Source organism: Schistocerca piceifrons, chromosome X (genome assembly GCF_021461385.2).
Source record: "Schistocerca piceifrons isolate TAMUIC-IGC-003096 chromosome X, iqSchPice1.1, whole genome shotgun sequence".
In the NCBI taxonomy this organism is placed as follows: domain Eukaryota; kingdom Metazoa; phylum Arthropoda; class Insecta; order Orthoptera; family Acrididae; genus Schistocerca; species Schistocerca piceifrons.
Window position 1 is genome coordinate 18,426,966 of NC_060149.1, and position 23,106 is coordinate 18,450,071.

Consider the following 23,106-nt stretch of genomic DNA (forward strand, 5'->3'; position numbering starts at 1 on the left):
GTTAATGAGTCTCCTTGGTTCCACGCTTAATCTGTATTGGCTGTGATGTGATATTATCTGAATTTGTTTGGATATTAAGTGTGGTTTTCCAATGTTTCAGTACTTTGTTTAGGAACTGTATCAATTTAGGATCTACTTTGTATATTTCCAATATTTGTAGTAACCATGAGTGGGGTACACTATCAAAAGCTTTTTGGCAATCAATGTATGCATAGTGTAGCGACCTTTGTTTGGTTTTAGCTTGATATGTCACCTCTGCATCTAATACCAATTGCTCTTTACACCCTCGTGCTCCTTTGCAACAGCCTTTTTGTTCATCTATAATTTTGTTGTGTGTTGTATGTCTCATTAATTTCTGTGTAATGTCTGAAGTTAATATTTTGTGTATTGTTGGTAGGCATGTTATGGGGCGATATTTTGCTGGGTTTACTGTGTCTGCTTGATCTTTAGGTTTCAGATAAGTTATTCCATGTGTGAGTGTAGATGGGAATGTGTATGGGTCTGCAATGTAACTGTTAAATAATTGAGTTAGATGTGAATGTGTTGAGGTGAGCTACTTTAGCCAGAAATTTGCTATTTTATCTTTTCCAGGGGCTTTCCAATTGTGCGTAGAATTAATTGCTCGGGTGACTTCATGTTGCAAAATTATCACTTCAGGCATTTTTGGTATCATCTTGTACGTGTCTGTTTCTGCTTGTATCCACCATGCATGTCTGTTATGTTGTACCGGGATTGACCATATGTTGCTCCAGAAATGTTCCATATGTTGTGTTTGGTGTATTGTCTATTTTAATGTGTGTGTTATCTATTGTCTGGTAAAATTTATTTTGGTTTGTGTTGAATGTTTTTTTTCGTTTCCTTCTATTTTCACTGTTTTTGTATCTTCTAAGTCATTTGGCCAATGCTTGTAATTTCTGCTTCTTTTCATCTAATTGCTCTATCACTTCTTGTTGTGAGATTTTACCTAACCTTTTTCGTTTTTGTCTGATATTTCATTTATAATAAATAGTTAGCTGTCCGATGTCTTTTCTCAGTTTTTCTATTCTGATCTGTAGCCTGTGTTGCCATGCTGGTTTTGTGGGTTTCTTCTGTGTGTTTGTTTGTTCTGATCTCTGCCTAGTGTGTATATTTAGTGTAGTGAGTGCTGCTATATGAACTCTTCCATAGTTTTATTTTCATTTATTTTGTTGTGTATGACTGTGTTGATAGTTGTTATTGTTGTTTCGACTTGTGGGTTATTTGGTGGTCTATGCAAGAATGGTCTAATGTCTGTATTTGTGTCTTTGTATTCTATATATGTCAGCTGAAATTTTTCTTCTACATCTAACATGTGTCACTTCCTTGTTCTATCTGTGCTTGTTCTGGTGGCTGTCTTAAGATTTTGTTTTCCTCTGATTGTTCAATTGATGTGTGTTTTCTTTGTTTGTTTTATCTGGGATGTCTGAGTCCATTACTGTATTTTCTTCTTCTTCTGATTGCACATTATTTTGTTCCAGTATTTGTTGTACTTGTTGTTTGATGTTTTCTAATTCTGACTGGGGTATCCTGTTATTTTTGATTATTATGCGGATCTGATCAGCTAGTCGCTGTTCTGTTAAAAATTTTATTTCTGGGTATCTGGTAATAAATGTTGTGTATACTTGTGATCTGTATCCAGTTGTGTTGGTTCCTAAGTTTGTTGCTTGGTAATAACAGAACATGAGGTGTCGATTAACTTCATCTGACCATCTCATCCTCTGCCTTTAGTAGTTTGTTCTTTTCGTCGCCTTTTACGACTGGCAGAGCATACCGGAGGCCTAGTCTTTTCCTGGGCCTCCACGGGGTTTATTATTATTATTATTATTATTATTATTATTATTTTCTTTCTTGTCTCAGACGTTATGTCTGGTTAAAAATGGAAGGTGACGCGGACATTGATCAAGCGTGACTTCCTTTTAACTGTACGGTATATGTTACATTGCATTTAGGAACTTTCGGGTAATTGAACAAGTGTCAATAATTACAGATTTCTGTAGTTTTATATATAAGTTTGGATGTAGCTGTATTGCATTGATGTACTGGTGGATATTGTGTGGTATGACTCCTGTAGTTGATAGTATAATTGGTATAATGTCAACTTTATCCTGATGCCACATGTCCTTGACTTCCTCAGCCAGTTGGATGTATTTTTAAATTTTTTCTCCTGTTTTCTTTTGTATATTTGTTGTATTGGGTATGGGTATTTCGATTAGTTGTGTTAATTTCTTCTTTTTATTGGTGAGTATGATGTCAGGTTTGTTATGTGGTGTTGTTTTATCTGTTATAATGGTTCTGTTCCAGGATAATTTGTATTCAGCGTTCTCCAGTACATTTTGTGGTGCATACTTGTATGTGGGAACATGTTGTTTTATAAGTTTATGTTGTAAGGCAAGCTGTTGATGTATTATTTTTGCTACATTGTCATGTCTTCTGGGGTATTCTGTATTTGCTAGTATTGTACATCCACTTGTGATGTGATCTACTGTTTCTATTTGTTGTTTGCAAAGTCTGCATTTATTTGTTGTGGTATTGGGATCTTTAATAATATGCTTGCTGTAATATCTGGTGTTTATTGTTTGATCCTGTATTGCAATCATGAATCCTTCCATCTCACTGTATATATTGCCTTTTCTTAGCCATGTGTTGGATGCGTCTTGATCGATGTGTGGCTGTGTTAGATGATACGGGTGCTTATTATTATTATTATTATTATTATTATTATTATTGTCGTTGTATGTTACATGAACGTTGTATGTTTCATACAATTTCTCAAACTTGCCATCAGCCAGACAATTAACCAAAGGGTCACAAGGGTCTAAGTTAGGGCGTGTAATGCAACACGTGCGGTTCAACCCCTAGACGAGTTTGAACCAATACATTTTGACAAAGAGGAACCGCATGTGAGCCTGAACATCTTTGAGATATTAGCTAGCAGCTGAATGTAGGAAATTTATAGGGTTGTGATAAGCAGTTAATTAAGATGGTTAGTTCATAGTTACAGAGGACATATTTGCTAAATGTTAGTATCCTACTGTAAGTGAGATGTACTCAATACCAAATTAAAAATAATGGAGTGCAACATGTTTAACATAATTTGAACTAATAATGAAATTTACCATTAAGAAATGAAATTATCATTTTGTTGACCACTTCAGGCTTCTCTTGATGAGGATAGTGTCCAGCTTCATTTACAATTTTTACAAGGAATTTTTCTGTGAACTCTGTTGATGTGACAATACTTTCCAGAGTGAGACATGGATCCCGATTGCCAGTAATGAACATGCACGGTGCCTTCACTGGTTCACAGACAGGACTTATTCTTTGAAAAGGTAGGTTTCTGAAATAGTTGATGGCTCCAGTCCAATCCTCTGAAAGATGGAATGAAAGCTTACAGTATTTACATACCAACAGTAAATATGTACATGCTGTATACGCCATTTTAAATTCTAAACCAAGTACTGAATGATGCGTGTCTTTTCCTTCATAAAATTATATGTGCTTATATACAATGCCTGACAAAAAAGTGAAGCTCTCAGAAGGAGAAGATAAAATGAAATCAAACTTCTGGAGCTGAGAGGATATGTGAAGTTATTTCACTAATTACAGTTATGAGTCAAATTTACAAAAAAACTTGATAGTTTCAGCCCATCTAGCAGTATGATGTTACAGGCCCTGATGCCTGCACAATTCAGTTTGGAATGGCGTCATAAAGCAGTTTTATCTTCTCCCGGGGCAAGCTGGCCCACAACTGTTTTAACTGGTCCTTTATATTCTGGATAATGGCCCTGGGACCAAGTTGACATTTGAACAAGTCCCATACATTTTCTTTTGGGGGCAGATGTGCAAACTCTCGCTGGCCACAATGTACCTCATCATACAGACAGTTCATAGATACACATGCCAATTGGAGCTAATCTGTGTCCTGTTGAAAAATGGCAGCACAACACGGTCACATGAGAATTAACACCTGAGGATGTAGGAAGTCCTTGATGTACCGCTGTGCTGTCACAGTTCCCTCAATCACTACCACTCAGTCTACCTCTACATCTACATCTATACTCCGCGAGCCACCTTACGGTGTGTGGCGGAGGGTACTTATTGTACCACTATCTGATCCCCCCTTTCCTGTTCCATTCACGAATTGTGCGTGGGAAGAACGACTGCTTGTAAGTCTCCGTATTTGCTCTAATTTCTCGGATCTTTTCGTTGTGATCATTACGCGAGATATATGTGGGCGGTAGTAATATGTTGCCCATCTCTTCCCGGAATGTGCTCTCTCGTAATTTCGATAATAAACCTCTCCGTATTGCGTAACGCCTTTCTTGAAGTGTCCGCCACTGGAGCTTGTTCAGCTTCTCCGTAACGCTCTTGCGCTGACTAAATGTCCCCATGACGAATCGCGCTGCTTTTCGCTGGATCATGTCTATCTCTTCTATTAATCCAACCTGGTAAGGGTCCCATACTGATGAGCAATACTCAAGAATCGGACGAACAAGCGTTTTGTAAGCTACTTCTTTCGTCGATGAGTCACATTTTCTTAGAATTCTTCCTATGAATCTCAACCTGGCGCCTGCTTTTCCCACTATTTGTTTTATGTGGTCATTCCACTTCAGATCGCTCCGGATAGTAACTCCTAAGTATTTTACGGTCGTTACCGCTTCCAATGATTTACCACCTATGGCATAATCGTACTGGAATGGATTTCTGCCCCTATGTATGCGCATTATATTACATTTATCTATGTTTAGGGAAAGCTGCCAGCTGTCGCACCATGCATTAATCCTCTGCAGGTCTTCCTGGAGTACGTACGAGTCTTCTGATGTTGCTACTTTCTTGTAGACAACCGTGTCATCTGCAAATAGCCTCACGGAGCTACCGATGTTGTCAACTAAGTCATTTATGTATATTGTAAACAATAAAGGTCCTATCACGCTTCCTTGCGGTACTCCCGAAATTACCTCTACATCTGCAGATTTTGAACCGTTAAGAATGACATGTTGTGTTCTTTCTTCTAGGAAATCCTGAATCCAATCACAAACCTGGTCCGATATTCCGTAAGCTCGTATTTTTTTCACTAAACGTAAGTGCGGAACCGTATCAAATGCCTTCCTGAAGTCCAGGAATACGGCATCAATCTGCTCGCCAGTGTCTACGGCACTGTGAATTTCTTGGGCAAATAGGGCGAGCTGAGTTTCACATGATCTCTGTTTGCGGAATCCATGTTGGTTATGATGAAGGAGATTTGTATTATCTAAGAACGTCATAATACGAGAACACAAAACATGTTCCATTATTCTACAACAGATTGACGTAAGCGAAATAGGCCTATAATTATTCGCATCTGATTTATGACCCTTCTTGAAAATGGGAACGACCTGCGCTTTCTTCCAGTCGCTAGGTACTTTACGTTCTTCCAGCGATCTATGATAAATTGCTGATAGAAAGGGGGCAAGTTCTTTAGCATAATCACTGTAGAATCTTAAGGGTATCTCGTCTGGTCCGGATGCTTTTCCGCTACTAAGTGATAGCAGTTGTTTTTCAATTCCGATATCGTTTATTTCAATATTTTCCATTTTGGCGTCCGTGCGACGGCTGAAGTCAGGGACCGTGTTACGATTTTCCGCAGTGAAACAGTTTCGGAACACTGAATTCAGTATTTCTGCCTGATCTGAAGTCATACCCCATGGCTCCCCACACCATGATGCTAGGAGCAACATCACTGTGTGCCTCCAAAACATTGGAAGAATGGAACCTCTCACCAGGTTACCACCTTACTTAACACGATGTGATGCCATTCATCAGTGCCCCATACTTCCCAGCCATGGTAGCACTTCAGACACAGCCATTTTTGTTGGGGTGTTAATAACAGCCTACACAAGGGACTGGAGGATGACCAGGAACCCACAAACATCACAGTGGCTCCACCAAGAGTGAGCAAGTGACAGTTTTCCTGGACCCATTGCACTAAGGAATGGGCAGTGTACATCGCACAGACTTTGAAGGGCACTGAGAGAGCCTGAGTAGAGGTAACAACTGAAAAGACTACGTTACCGGATGTACTCCGTGGCCTGATACAGGGCAAAGAGCTTGGTTGTAATCACTGAGCACTGTGCCAGAAGCCGATATCGAAAGACACAGGTGCCAATGATGAAGGCACACCTGACCCCATGGGCAGTCCGAGAGCCATCAGCGTACACAAATGTACTACCATGAAGTTCCATGCAAAGGTCGTGAAACTGAAGGCAATAGAAAGAGGCTGGACTAGTGTCCTTAGGAAGCTAGTCAAGGCCACGGTTAACTTGGGCTGCTTCACGAAGCCAAGATGGTGAAGGGTTCACACCCACCACGAAAGTTGCAGGTGGTCTTAAGTTAAGCTGCCGTAGCAAGTGCCGAAAGCCGAAAGCAGACTACAGGAGGTAATAGAAGAGGGATGCACCCCATACCCATGGCACACAAGTGGCATGCATACCTGCTAAGGAGAAAGTCACAGCAGTAGGACAGTGGTAGTTCAGCAGCTTCAGCATACAGACTCTCAACCAGACTAGTGTAAAAGGCACCAGTGGCCAAACAGATGTAACGATGGTGGATAGTGTTGAGATTGCGTAAGAGGGATGGACATGCAGATGCATAAACAAAGCACCCATGGTCAAGTTTCGAACAAACAAGGGACTGATACAAACAGAGAAGGGTGGTTCAATCGCCACCCCAGGAAGTACCATTGAGGGCACGTAGGACACTGAGGAACCGCGTACATCGGGCTGCCAGATAAGACACATGGGAGGACCAAGAGTGTTTCCTATTATGCATGAGCCCCAGGAATTTCATAGTTTCAATGAATGGAAGTGCAACAGGCCCACGATATAAAGATGGTGGGAGAAACCATTTGTGCCTCCAGAAATTCAGACAGACAGTTTGTCAGTGGAAAAACGAAAGCCATTGTCAAGCTCCAGGAGTAAAGATGATCAAGACATCGCTGAAGACGCCGCTCAGTGAGACAGGTCTGTGGAGAACTGCAATAGATGACAAAAGTGTCAACAAAAAGGGAGCCGGAGATGCCCGGCAGCAGACAAGCCATTATAGGGTTAATGACGATAGCAAAGAAGACTACGCTCAGGATGGAACCCCGAGGCACACTGTTTTCCTGGATAAAGGTGTCCGACAAGGCAGAACCCTCACACACCTAAAGTAACGTGATAGGTAACTACAGAGCACTGCGCTTGAAATCCACATTGAGCATTCGTTAATAAATTGTGAGACTCAAGCCACCATACCAGCCGGGGATGAATCATACATTGCATCATCTTGCAAACGCAACTGATGAGAGAGATGGGGTGGTAGTACGTGGAAAGAAAATTTTTGTCCTTACAGGTTTGGTATGAGTATGACGGTGGCTTCATGCCAGCATCCGAGACATGTGCTCTCTGCCCAGATGCGGTTGTACATGTTAAGCAGAAAGTGCTTGCCTGCAAGAGAAAGGTGCTAAAACGTCTGAATGTTGACAGTGTCTGGCCCTGGTGCAGAGGATCGGAATGAACTGAGAGCATGATCTACCTCGTTCATAGTAAAGGCGGCATTGTAGCACTCACGATTCTGAGATAAGAAGGGTTTTGGCCAAGCCGCCCCAGCTGGTTTTCGATGGGGGAAGGCATGGGGATAGTGGGAAGAGCTCAAAACTTCCGCAAAATGATGGCCCAAGGTGTTGGAGATAGCAATAGGGTCCACAATAACATCGTTTGCTGGACATTGGGGAATGGATCTTGGTCCCAGAGAGCTCTTGGACGTTGGCCCACATGACAGATGAAGGGGTGGAACTGTTAAAAGAACTGGTGAATGAAATCCAGCTAGCTTGTTTGCTATCCTGAAGAACACAATGACACTTTGCACGCATCTGTTTATAATGAATGCAGTTTGCCATCGTAAGATGACTGTTAAAAACACAGAGAGAACGTCCCTGTGCACAAATTGTGCCGCAGCGTGCCTCAGTCCACCAAGTAACTGGGACAAAGCGTTGTAAAGAGGAAGCCCAAGAAATGGAACGTTCTGCAGCAGTAAGGATAATGTTTGTGAGATATTCCACCTAACTGGGGAAATCTTGTTCTTCAAAGGTCACCATGGAGTAAAGCCACGAGTCAGCCCAGTGAGCTGCCATTTGGGCGTGCATGCGGGTGGGATAGGAATCAGCAAACATAGCACATGGAAAATGGTCACTCGAGCTGATATCTGAAAGAATGGACCAATCAAGACAATGGGCAAACCAGACAGTGCAGGATAGGTCTGAATAGGAATAGGTGTGCAAGAAGCTTGAAAAGAATGTGGGTGCTCTAGTGTTAAGGCAGAAGAGGTTGAGGGTTTTTTCCCATGGTTTTAGGGCATAGAACTGCTACAGTTGTAAGTGCCCATTCTGTGGCTTAGGGAAGGGTAAAAAACTGAATGTTAATTCAGCAGCAATGGGAGCAAAACTCAAAAAGGACGGAATTTAGAAAAGGACGGAATTTAGAAAAGGAAGGAAATCTTAGAAAACTACTACTGAAGGGGTGGGAGGGGGGTTTGTCGTCCCCAAAAAAGAGCTTCAAATGACCGATGTCATCTTACTGACACAAACTCAAGGATACGATCAGCTCAGCGCTTGTCATCTGCTAAAAGGGAAGACGTATCAGGCGACAGCTGTAAGCAGGTGCGAAGTGGATTAAAATAGGGGCACTGAAGTAAAAGGTCTCTCACTGTCCATGGTTGAGAGCAGTGGGGACAAAGCAGGGGATGATTGCCACTTGAAAGATGTCAGTGGCTAGGAAGACAGTGCCCTATCTGGAGTCCTGTTAAAATTACCTCCTCCTAACAACGAGGCCGGGAGGAAGAGGTCCAAGCACAGGGCAGAGGTTTTACGTCCCGTAATTTATTATCAGGAAGCGTAGGCCAATGTGTATGCCATGAAAGAACAACAGGACGACATAAAACGCTCTGTAGATCGGCTAAGGGAATCACGCAAACAGCGAGCTGAAGAAGAGAGACTGCAGCCTTGGCCGCTATATTAACTGCCTCATTTTGCGAATTCCAACGTGCCCCGAGGTCCAGAGGCATGCCACAGAGACGTCCCCCATCAGGAGCAAGTGGAAGCAGTCCTGAATCCAGAGAGTGGGTGGGATAAAGAGCTTGGAGGTTGAGGAGAGAGCTGAGTGAATCCGAGCATATGATATACTATAGCCGCTTATAGTGACAGATGTACTAGACAGCCTGGGGAACAGCGTAAATCTCCACAGTAAAAACCGAACACTGGTCGGGAAGCCGAAATCTATTATGGGTGTCGCCAACAATATAGGCACACTCAATACCAGATGTGGTTTTTGAGCAGTCAGTGTAAATAAATGTGGCATTCTCCATTTAGAGCAGCAAATGCCCAATGATAAACTATAGGGTGGTTACTATCATTGGGAAGCTGACAAAGGTCACGGAGCAGGTAGATGCGGGGAAGAAACCAAGGTGGCACCATACCACCATTTGTCAAGAAAGTTTTAGGAAAGTGGAAGGAAAAAGAACACAGCAGTTGACAGAAGCACACTCCTGGTGGTAGGAGAGAGGAAGAGCTGCCTGCATACCCTATCCAAGGTGGTGCCCAAAAAAAGGGCAAGGGTCGGATGGGCAGACATGGAATACAGATAACTAGAGTAATGGCTCAGTAGGACAGCTCACCAATTGGACAGCAAAGGTTCAGCAGTCTCAGCATACAAGCTCTGCACGGGGCTGGTGTAAAAAGTTCCATACGCTAAACGCAATCCACAGTGGTGGACAGAGTCAAGATGCAGAAGAATAGATGGTCCAATTTTGCGCACACTAAGGCGCAATATAGACAGAGGAGGACCATTCGGTCCACTCCCCAAGAGGTACCACTCAGAACACAGAGGGTGTTGAGGGATCACAGACAGCAAGCCGAAAGATATGAAATGTGGGAAGACCAGCACAGTTTTCTGTCAAACATAAGGCCCAAGAATTTGGCGATGTCTGCAAACAGAAGGTCGACATGCCCAGATATAGGGTAGGCGGAGGAAACTCTGTACAATGCCAAAACTTTACACATACGGCCTTACTGGCAGAAAAGTAGAAGCCAGTTTCGATGCCATGTTGTGAAGTAATTTATCGTGTCTCATAGGTATGGTATGCTGGCTCGCTGGCATTGACAACCAGTTCCACTGAGGGATCCTGTTGCTCGATAACCGGAGCGATAATGTCACTTATCTTGATATGCATAGTAGATACTTCTTTAAGTTGCAGTGAGTGCATACTGTCTTCATCCATCACAATAACTGAATTTGGGCAGAGATACAACAATATTTTTTTTTTAACCCTCTGTTTAAATACAGTGTACATCACCTCACTGTGGTAATCCTTGAAACTCTGACTCTGAAGCTTTAAACATTAGTTTACTCTCATGAATAAACCCTCTGTCTACTGACTCTTCATGTACAATAATAAGGCAATTACCTTCACCTAATGGAACTTTAATACAACCACGCCCATCACTTGTTTTCCAGCACAGTGATCATGTATGATTCTGGTTCACATACATTTCACTGATATTATCAATGTGAGCTATACCACTGTCTAGAATCTCATGCATTGTTCTTAAAAATGTGGTCATCACAGCCACAATATTATTTCTCTCCACAAGGAATTTTCCCCCATTGTTAATCTTAATATATCAAAATCCCATGTCCTTTAACAATCTTTGTGTTGTCTAACAACTGCTGTTAAAATCAAAGTTTTCTCTCATTCTCACAACTAAACTGTCTGTAGTCAGGTATTCACCTATCGAATCCCTACCTAATAATGTACAATGTGAAACGTTCTTAGCAGAATCATCCAGATTGCCTTCTTCCTACAATTGTATCACTTCCCTAGTGATTTAAAAGATTCAAACTCATTCACTGGCTTTGATAGGTGCGTTCACTTCATTAGAGATACGCTACACAGTTCTCAGCCCCACACCACACCCCTCAGTCGGTCTCACCATGCTGTTGGCAACATTGGATCGAGCACTATGTCACGACAGGTCATCTGGTTTAGACACACTGTTGATGAAGTTATACACTCTGAACACTACAACTCTTTCTTGCTTGTGAAAGACTTGTCACTTTTCTGATCCATTAACCATGATAAACACTTCACAAATAAAATAGCCATCAACACACGTACACTGGAGAAAACATCACCACACTCAGCAATGCATGAAATAGACTGAAATAATGGAATGATGCTATTGGCTTCAGCGTCACATGGTGCACTGTCTTGTTACTGTGCATTTGCCCCTCCACTCACCTTTTTAGCTGAACACCACTGTAACTGAGGGTATAAGAGGCAGATACATCTTTGGGAATATGCTTAATAGATTTCACCCAAGTTAAGCTCGCAGCAACACAAGGTCAGTGTATGCAGGCTGACCAAGATTTTATCCAACTTTATTACAGATATGTGGTACCACTACATTCAATGACGTATGTTGGGAACTTTTAATTCAAGTAAACAAAAACTTCACTGTAGTATTGACAGTGTGCTTTTAACCACAAGAAATTTTGTTGTGTCAGCAGATAGACACACAGATATATGCAACCCCGCAGGTTTTTGCTGCAAAGTATTTGTTACTATGGAAGTCAGCAGATGTATCCATGGATATTCATATCGGCATATAACTTTACCATCTGCTAACTGTAAACTGCGTTGAAATTTCAGGTCTTCTAAGACTATCATTTCATATATCACAGACAAGTAATTTGCTAGAACATTGTTTATGTGCAAAATCATGAATTTGCCGAAGTATATATATCTCTCTCTGTGAACAGCAGCCCTCAAATAGAGAGCACTTTCCAGCACTGATTTAGCCATAAACCAAAGTCGCATCTCTTTTTGTACAAAATATAATCAAATTTTAATTATCATCTCAAAAGATGTTTAAGGTTTTGCTTCTTTGCAGCTACATGTCTGCAGTCCTGGTACGCAATGACCCACAACACAAACAAAAAAATATGAACTTTAACTATTTTTTGGGCTAATAATCAAAACTTCATGGCCACACCTCATGAAGAAATGTTTGATCAATACCAGTCAAGACAGCACTTAATAATAAAACTAACAGTTACCTGTGGTTAACAAATTAATGGAACATTTCCACTACATCATGTAGAAACAATTAAGCTGTGAGATAGTGAAAGTGAAAGCAAATAATACCAACAGAGTTTTACCTTTCCTAGAAAAAGCATATTTGTTTGCTACAAGATAATCATCCGCATCACTCTTTTTTTGAAGATGAGGGTATCGCTGATTGATTATGCTCAGACCATTTCTTAAGGCTTCTGTTTCTGGTAAGTAAGGGAGTTGACTGAAACTGATCCAGCTGAAACATTGACATATATTTTACAAACATCAATCAAGTTAACTGCACCCCCACCCCCCACCTCAAGTACGAGAGGTTTACAAATTAAGACTTTCTTATACTTAAAAACAGCAATTTCATTTCTACAATATGTACATTAAGCATTAGTAGTAAAAATATTATTTGCTCCAGTTTAAAAACCTACAGACTATGGAACTACTTTGAAACTACAAATACTCTGCATGTGCACACAAGTGCACATACTTTCTTATAGGTCACCCTGAATATTTGGAACAAATATGCAGTACTGTTAAATTGGTGGTTTAAATAACTGGCAAACAATTTTAGTTTGAGACAGTATGCTAAATGCAGATTGGTAGAAGACTTTGTTTAGACGACATACATGTACTTCAATAAATCGAAAGCATAATTTATTTGTAAGATTAATCAACCTGTTAATGAGGATTACACAGAAAGAATGTTTCTTTGAACTTATAATCTACACTATACTGCAATCAGTGGCTAGATGCAACAACTCAGCATTAGGAAACAGTAGCATATATTTCTTGCAGGTCTCAAAATACAGTGACACTGGAGGTTCACCATTTTACAGACATCCACAAATCTGAAGTATGAACTAAGCCAGCTGAAAAAAGTTGCAGCAAATATAGCCAAGGTAGTAATAACAAGAAAATAATACAGGAAACCTAATTTAATTTTTGATGATATATGATATATAGTGTCTGCACCCAATAAATTCATCACAGAAGGAGCAAACAGATGAAAGAAATGACAAACTGATTTTATGAATGAATGTGGAAGTGGATATGTACTTATAAATTTAAAAATAATATTGATGTTGCAAAGTACACTTACATTTTAAAAATAACACTTATGGTATTATCAGAAGTGGCAACCCGAAGTGTGAACACCTGCACAGATGATGATGGATGATATTTCTTCTAGGGTGCCCAACAACATGATTCTCAGTGCCCAAGCTGGATATGAATGTTTCCAGTTTGTGAAGTGAAGAAAAACTTCTCCTTACAGAACAATTTTTTATAATTGTACACAAAGGAAATGTAATAGCACCTGTTTCAGAATGTGTCACTTAACATTCAGAAGGACCCACCTGTGATGAGACCAAATCCACATATATCCCACCACTACCAACACTGCCCACCTCAAAAATGTCTCGAGTTAAAAATTACATAAAACGAATAAGCCCAAAATGTAGAAGACAAGAAGGAAGGAAGATTAAAGTTTAACATCTCATCAAGGACAATGTCACTAGAGAGAGCACAACTTCAGAATGTTGAAGAATACAGAACATGCAAAACACCAAAATCTGGATGGCTGGACAAGGACTTTTAACTACTGGTGTCCTGAATACAAGTCCAGTGCCTAACCACTGTGCCAACTTGCTTGATAAGACTAGGAGGACCTCAATAGCGTCTACGTTGGTCTTGCTAAGAAGTGCTTTGTCCAGATCCCTAATGACTTTTTTGACCCATGGGCAGTTCACGAATAGTGGCTCTGCTAGAGATGAGCAAAATGATGGAAGTTGGAGATTATGTGACTGCCTTAGCTTTAAAGGAATGTTGTATTGTCAGGAGCTGCCATCTGGTAGTAAGTGATAGCTCACAGCTTCAGCACCCTGTTGTCATTCTGATACCCACAGTGTATTGTGTCCAACATCTACATATGAAGTTACAGCAAACCATAAATGATACACTCATATCCTAACGGGACTGGAAAAAATGTTTCATAAAATAGTTTTAGACAAACGTTCAGGCTGGAATACTTTAAAAAGTCTACAGCTGTAAGTGCTGGTACACGAAGTTTCCACAAGTGTGGAAGCCATGTGAGCCTTTGATCAAATGCCACTCAGAAATCTGACTGATTAAAAAATATTTCTGATTCATTAAAATTGTGGCGGATGATTAAAATGAAAACATTATTTTATCTGCTGAAAACTTAAAACCTGTCTTGTACCCAATCCTCCAGTCTGTCAAGTGTCAATTGTAGCTGATTAGCTGTAGAAGCTATACAGGAGGTGGAGTAGATCATCATACAACTGACAACAAAGACATCTTCAATGGACACACTACCGTGTAAGTTGTGTCTTTTATAGCAATGTTGAGGGTAACAATATGTGCCTTACAAGGACACCATTCTCTTGCATAGAACTGCTCGAGAGTATGCTTCCTACTAGATGATGGAATGAGCACTCTAAAAGGAAGAATTTTAATAAAATTGGCAACCATAAAAATGGCAACCTTCCACAGAAGGCCAGTTGTGAAGCTAGATGAGTATGTTTTACCACCACATAGTGTCATATGCTTTTCCAGTATCAAAGAATATTCCTACACGGTACAATCTGAGGTCATACTTGGGTCATTCCAGTGACTGGCAGAGAAGGTTGAAAACACCAGCCTTGCACAGGGAGTTTCAATGAAGCTCACTATTTGCAGCATTGTCCCTAGAGAGGATTATGGTCCTTTGGTTCCAAGTCAAATGGAAAGACTAAACCAGAGACTTCGAAGGTTTTGTGACAAACTAGGCTGCTACTTTCTGTCCTAACGGTTAATTGCCAAACTGCTAAAGCATTCCCAACAAACTGCCAGAGTTTGAAGCACAGCTGAAAAGCAGCAGAGCTCACATAATATTAGGTACAGAAAACTGGTTGAAACCTGTAATTAATAGCAGTGAGATTTTTGGAGAAAATTTAAGTGTAAATTGAAACGATAGGCAAATGGAGGTGGTGGATTTGTCTCAGTAGACAAACTCAAACCCACCGAGACAGAAACTGAAGCTACGTGTCAGATTGTTTGAGCGAGACTCAGTGTCGGGGGTGTGCATGAAATAATTGGATTCTTCTATCGCCCACCAGGTTCATCTCTTGATATAACTGAAGACTTTCAGAAACCTCAGTTTACTTGCATGTAAGTTCCTCAATCATATTGTACTCATTGGTGGAGGATTTAATCACCCAACAGTCAATTGGGAAGATTACAGTTTTATTAGTGGTGGGCATGATGTAAGACATCCTGTGAAACATTACTAAATGCCTTCTCTGAAAACTATTTAGAACAGATAGTTCGTAACCCTGAAATATATTCATTTTAATGGCAATAAATAAACTTGACCTCTTTGAGAATGTCCACATCAAAAGTGTTATAAGTGACTGATGCAGTTTTGGCAACATGATTACCAAAATACAAATGACAAGTAAAACAAGCAGAAAATATACATGTTCAGTAAATTAGATAAAACATCAGTAATGTTAAATCTCAATGAGGAACTTTAAACTTCAGCACAGGGCATGAGCATGCAGAGGAACTAGTTCTAAAATATGGCTTAAGAGTGTGGGACCCATACCAAATAGGACTAACAGAGAAGGGCAGCACGAATGGTTCCACATTTGCCTGAACCATGAGAGAGTGTCACTAAGTTGTTGAATGAACTGAACTGGCAGACTCAAAGGTAGACAAACTATCTTGACAAAGTTTCAAGAACCAGCTTTAAATAATGACTCTAGAAATATACTAAACGCCCTGCGTACTGCTCACATACAGGCTGTGAGGATACAATTAGAATTACTGAAAGCACAGAGGCATTTAAACAATCATTCCTCCCACACTCCATATGTGAATATACTGGGAAGAAGCCAGAATAACTGGTACAATGTGACATACCCTCTGCCATGCAATTCACAGTGGTTTGCAGATTATACATGTAGATGTTGCTGTGTACTGGACACACACACACACACACACACACACACACACACACACACACACACTGTGTACACTGAGGGAGCAGTATTACACTCACATTTTGGAAACACCAACTAATGCAGTTCAAGCTATGAATGTTATCGATTTTAAAGTTATTTTCCTAAGTGCATATTAATGAGTAACATTCATTTTCCCCAAAACGAGGATACCTGCATGTTAACAGATTGACCCTTCTACCACAACCACAATTCAGTTTTGAGTGACAATCGTTGGTCAGAAATTGACAAGCACAAACCAACTCACTGAACCTGCACCCCCCACCCCTGACTTTTTACTGGTAGTTACGAAAACAAATTCTCCGACCAAATGACACATCCTATAGACAACAGTGTCAAATTCACAACAGGGTATAGTAGTTGCATCCTACAGAAAACCAAACTAGTGCCCCCTCCACCCACAGGAAAGCAATTTAGTCACTTTTGGGTCTGCGCTCTCCCCATTTTTCCTACATCTTTCCTTACTTGTATAAGTCGTTCTTTTTTTAATTAGTTTTTACTCTCTCTCATTTCTATCATCAGTAAAGCCCCACATTGTTCTCTGCAAATTTCTCAGTGCCACAAACACCCTCCTCTGACATAGGGTGTAGAAAAATTTCCACTAACAGTCACAATAAAAGGTTATTTATTTGTCACACGACCGGTTTCGGGCTTGCGCCCATCCTTAGGTGTTTGTACATTCATGTAAATGTTTATATTGCTGGAGATCACTGTATAAATACAAAAAAAATTATTTGCTGGTGACTAAACAGATACAAGTGGGACAATTGTAAGTGGCAAGGCAGCATTTGTCAAAAATACATCTGTACTTACAGAAAGATGAAGCATCATTATTATAGTTATGCTGTGGTGACAGTTTTTCCACTTAGTTGCACACTTATCATTTTCATGTCCATATTTCAGTTTTATAAAGTTTAGCTGCCTATTTCACTATTAAGATGTGCACTTGTGAAATACACTGTATTTACATACAAACATGTGGGCTATGGTCTAATAACTCAGACATAGCAGGTGTAAAGATGTTGCTCATACAGAAACATGTAGGTTATGGTCAATGAACTTAGCCACAGGAAGTGCAAGTGTGTTGCACATATAGAAACTTAAATAGCTATTATAGACTGCAAAGTTTTTCGATACACATTATGAAATTTTTGGATCCACATTTTTGTCGGAGAACTTAGATCTAGAAAGTACAATGATGTTACACACATGAAATTTTGAAAGCTATTACAAATTATACAATGACAGTTACAGCTTGTGTTTGCAATATTATTTTTACAAATCACGGTAGTGACACTTTAACTGTTGTATGACTGCTACATTGAATTTCCATAGAATATTACTTTGTTATTATATCAGAGGATAATTAGTTTTTGCTTTTGAATATTTCATGAAATATGTGAAGATAAGATTTGTTTTCAAGCTCCACTTGTTCACTGAGAGTAAGGTCTGGTGAGAGAGCTGTGGATATAACTCACCAGACCTTATTCTCAACAAACAAGTGGAGCTTGCAAAAACAAATCTTATCTTCACATATTTCATGAGATATTCAAAAACAAAAACTAATTATCCTCTGATATAATAACAAAGTAATATTCTATGGAAATTCAATGTAGCAGTCATACAACAGTTAAAGTGTCACTACCGTGATTTGTAAAAATAATATTGCAAACACAAGCTGTAACTGTCATTGTATAATTTGTAATAGCTTTCAAAATTTCATGTGTGTAACATCATTGTACTTTCTAGATCTAAGTTCTCCGACAAAAATGTGGATCCAAAAATTTCATAATGTGTATCAAAAAACTTTGCAGTCTATAATAGCTTTTTAAGTTTCTACATGTGCAACACACTTGCACTTCCTGTGGCTAAGTTCTTTGACCATAACCTACATGTTTCTGGATGAGCAACATCTTTACACCAGCTACGCCTGAGTTCTTAGACCATAGCCCACATGTTTGTATGTAAACACAGTGTATTTCATGAGTGCACATCTTAATAGTGAAATATGCAGCTAAACTTTATAAAACTGAAATATGGACATGAAAATGTTAAGTGTGCAACTAAGTGGAAAAACTGTCATCACAGCGTAACTATAATAATGATGCTTCATCTTTAAGTACGTACAGATATATTTTTGACAAATGCTGCCTTGCCACTTACAATTGTCCCACTTTTATCTGTTTAGTCACCAGCAATTTTTTTTTGTATTTATACAGTGATCTCCAGCAATATAAACACCTGAGGATGAGCAAAAGCCTGAAACCGATCATGTGACAAATAAATAACCTTTTATTGTGACTGGTAGTAGAAATTTTTCTACACCCTATAAAGGAACAGCCACAGAGTTCAACAGCATCCACTATGGATAAAATTCATCCTCCTCCATTTCAGGCCTAAACACACTCATATCATTCATTTGCAACACCAGAAAAGAAACTAGGTAATTCAACAAACTTCTGTTGATACAAAGTAATATTAGGTGGAAAACGCTTACCTCGAGTTGAAAACACTCTCTCTTGGAACTGTACTCCAGTAAACATTTGGGTGAGGACACGATATGCACACAAATTTTTCAACAATATCAGGGTATTGGTGTGCAAGGTACCAACATAATAATGCGCCAAGGTCATGAGCAACAACTGTACAGCTTGAGGTTCCAAGAGCTGTTATCAGTTCCTTCAGTTCTGCCAGTAATGTGTCAACACGGTAGCTCCTCCTCCAGGCTGGCTTATCTGAGTCACCAAATCCCTTAAGATCCAGAGCAACAACCCTGCACAAAAAAAAGCAAATCATACATATCAAAATTTTTATACACAAAAAATTTGTTGAGTATGTACACTAGAGTAAGAACAGTGCTGCCAACTGACAAAGAAAGAAATTAGTCAACTCCCTTACCCAACAACATTTTTCCAAGCTTAAGAAAATTACAACAACAGTATGAACTAGTCATAAAAAAATTAAAAAAACTCTACACCCGCAGTTGCTTTATTAGTTTCCTATAATATCAGACACTGTACTCTGGGCATTGCAAGATGGTTTCACTTGCGGCAACTGTGTCGTGCTGGGGGTGATATCTAGGTCATTTGACATCAGGGCCTTCGATGTACTCACTGAAATGGAAAGAGGCGCGCGCACGCACGCGCACGTGCCATGCACAGTTGTTTTCTCAGCTCACTCAATTCACCTTACTCCTATGTCGTCTGGTGGCCAGCAGAAAATGTGTTCGTGCTGCTGTCTTGGGAGGAATAGGAGGTCCTATTGCTGTTAGATCAGAAGACCACTAATGGAATATGAGGAAATGAGAAAGTTCTTCCTTCTTTCACAGCTCCTCTGCTTCATTGTCTACACAACTCTGTATTACTAAGTGTTTTACATGGCTAAGGTTTCTCATGGGAAAAGCCTGAAGACAGGCATGGAGCCGAGGGAGTCTATTTTAAAATTGTTGTGCTCCTCTAAAATACTATAAACCAAATACCTAAGAAAATATATTGGGACTGCTCAATTTTCTGAAATTCATTAAATTTCCAATAATTCTGGGACTCTTGAGAAGTCCAAGTCATTATTTACTTCAACATTCACTCTCATTTCTGAAAATCAGTTCTTTGCACAAACCCCATAAGAACTAATTGCTTGAACACAGTTAATGAAAGTCTTACCATGACTACACTAGCAACAGAATGAAATGAAGGTGCCTGGCGTACGTTGTATAATTTGTATGCTTCCCACATCATGAGGAGTTGCTGCCCGACTCAAGTTCCAGTTTGCCAGCCTCTGCCTAATGTTTGGAGTGGGCCTTGTACTAAATGCACCTTGGTCTGCGTGATTTAGTCACAATGGATTTCATCCAGTTCCTTCAGATCTCATGGGCCAACATTCATTCATACAACGTGCATCCAAAATCATCTATGTACCATACAGCTATATAAAATTGGAACAGGCAAGTTCAGTCTGTTCCCATATACCAGTAAGAATGCACTTTAACATATGAAGCACTGTGTGGAATGAAGTTTCCAGGCACTCCATGCATGAAGACCACATAATCTTCTGATTTAAAAAAAAACCATTGCATTTTTAAAATGGCGCCTTCAGTACAGGCATTGACATTAAAATCATGAATGTAACAGTGAAAAGAAAAACAATTTTTTCTGTTGAAAAACTTTGAACCAAGCTTTAGTGCTTACTTTTCTAGCCTTCTAACTGTTGACTTGTTGCCAGGCTAAGAATGTGAACTGAAAATTCGAAAGTAATAAATGAACAAAGACCACTGAAGGGTGTCTTTGCTATGGATATAACATTACCTACAGGAGGACCACAGATCAACAACAAATAAAAGGAAGAGGGAAAAAGTATTATCTGGGTTCTAAGAACCAGGCCCATAATCAGTTGACTGTCTGACCATCAGTTAAAGCAGGTAGTGGAAGAAAAACTACAATAATTACTAGGACAAGTTTGGTACTTCAGTTTTCTGAGGAGGATAAATACAGGATGTTCCTCCCAGAAGTCAGGAATCTGTCCTGTTTCCCATATAGCATTAACAGGTTGATGGACTTCTTTAGTTTTCTCACTGAGGTGCCCACAACACATACTGGTTTTCGTCATAGCCTGGTGCAGTGTTGGGATCACAAATTAGGGTGAATTCAGCTTTCCTATGTTGAAAGGCAGTTGTAAATTGCATTATTGGTGGAACTGTGGTTCCAAAAGCTCCTTTCAACAATCACTTGGTAATGATGGAAACCTAATAGCAAAATATTTTGCCACAGTCTGGACCACACATCCCTCATTTGTCACAAGAGAGAAGTTTGTCATTATAGCATTAACAATGCATCTTTCACCTCTCCACAGAATCCTCCATTATTCATGTTTGTTTAATGGCATGGTTTCCAGTTCTCAAGAACAGTTGTCACAATCTCTGATACATTTTGCTGCCACCAACCAAAAAGTGGCAAAGTTTTCATTAGGTGGCCAACATCTGAACCCAATTGTAAAGCAGAAATATTTACTTAAATAGTAGACAAGTTATTCTCTTAGTTAGCTGGAAGACAGATGCTTCAGGAATACAGTCACATGTGTCACTAATACAGTCAAATCCAGCATCAAATTATCCTTATTGTACATATTTTGTAGCTTTCATCTGGGTACTGTTTTATCTGGCATGTGTATCCATATCAAATAGGGTTCACGTGGCAGTACTTTGTGTAAGAATTTGAAACTGCCCCTACAGGTTGTCGTCGATTACTGACCCCGTAACAGTGCTTAAGTATATACTTCGCCTTATGTTTGAAAAATGTGTTTCTTAATATCAAGATGTTATCAACAGCTCAATGTCTAGGGCAGACAACTGGAGGACATCGCAGCATATTACACGTGGGGACATTGAAAAAAGTATTGATAATCGATAACGATACTTTTCTACTCGACATTTTGCAATCGATTCTTTTACTCAATAAGTACTTCATGGTAGGTAGCGAGTACTTTTTAGAGCTCAGACTGTTGACACTGACGCAATGCGACTGCGGCGCCACAAATATTAGGCTGGCAACACAGTTGCAACGCTACCGGCTATTCAAAACGCTAACAAAATACTATATGTCCACACGTGGTACTTTGTGTTAGAAATGTTAAATGAACAATTTGGCTTTCTTGAAAATAAAAATTTGTTTGTCAGTTTTCAGCAAGTGGTTTGCATGCACACCTAGGATGGCGCCTGTGAAAATTATTACACTCGCTTAAACACCAATGAAGTGAAATGAAAAATTTGCTTCAAAACCTTAAAATCATCGGGGAATACATCAAATATGAAGAAACATTTGCAAAAGCATCCCACAAGCACAATATCGAGGTAAATTTACTAATATTCTTAGAATATTATACTTTTTAGATTTTTACTTTTTCTGAAACTAGTTCATTTTTATTTAGAAAAAAACTAAATCATCGTCTATCTGAGAATAGAGGAAAAAGCACAAACTGGTTCAAATGTCTAAGCTCTATGGGACTTAACATCTGAGGTCATCAGTCCCCTTGACTTACAACTACTTAATCCTAACTAACCTAAGGACATCACACACATCCATGCCCAAGACAGGATTCGAACCTGCGACCGCAGCAGCAGTGCGGATCCAGACTGAAGCGCCTAGAAGCGCTCGTCACAGTGGCCGGCTGAAAAAGCACATGTATGAGGTGTTCTACACTGGAAGTTTTTATTTTTTGTTTAAAAAAAAATCCACTCCTCCTGTATTTTTCAGTGAAAAAGGAAACCTGGCACATGACAATCAAGTTACCACCAAAATGGCTGAAGATAAAAGAGCAACAACAATCATCGCCATCGCCCAGTGAGCCTATCGACATTGACGTCACTTCTGGGAATAAGGTCTTCAACCCTGTGCAATCATCAGAGAATTCAACGGACGCAGAAAGCAGACCATCTAACAAAATGAAGCAACTTTCCATTGGAGAAACACTACAGAGAAAGCTATAGTATGAGGAAGGAGGGAGAGCAAACTCCCTGTAGCGCAAATTGTCTCTATTTTATTTGTGTGGACAAACGACTATTCGACATTGTTAAAGGTCGTGGATTCTGGAAATTGATGTGTCAGGTTTGTCCATCTTTTAAGATTCAGAGCTTACACTAAAAGAAAATCTAGACAGTTCCTACAGAGTTACGCGACCAAAAATTGAACTGAAATTCGAAAGTTTAAATCATATCTCACTATCCTGTGATGTATGGACCGAGATAATGACTACCACTAGTTATTTAGGTGTCACTGCCCACTATTCTGATAATAATAAACTTACTTCACACTGGATCAACGGCGTACTGGAGACTACATTTCTGAACAGATGCAAGAAATTTGTCGAGGAATGAATATCAAACCTGAGAAAATCACCACTATTATTACTGATAATGGTGCAAATATGGTAGCTGGTATTA

At 39.7% G+C, this 23,106-nt stretch overlaps 1 protein-coding gene across 2 annotated transcripts in view; it reads right to left on the reverse strand.

Moving 5' to 3' along the window:
• The window catches only part of LOC124723124 (epoxide hydrolase 4-like), a 98,302-nt gene that overhangs the window by 14,880 nt on the left and 60,316 nt on the right, over window positions 1–23,106 (reverse strand). For both annotated transcript variants that reach the window (XM_047248310.1, XM_047248309.1), the window contains 3 exons: window positions 18,673–18,948; window positions 12,249–12,400; window positions 3,135–3,386 (listed from right to left, as the gene is read on the reverse strand). In XM_047248310.1, coding sequence (XP_047104266.1) covers window positions 3,135–3,386; window positions 12,249–12,400; window positions 18,673–18,948 — 680 coding nt within the window. The remainder of the gene's footprint in view (window positions 1–3,134; window positions 3,387–12,248; window positions 12,401–18,672; window positions 18,949–23,106) is intronic.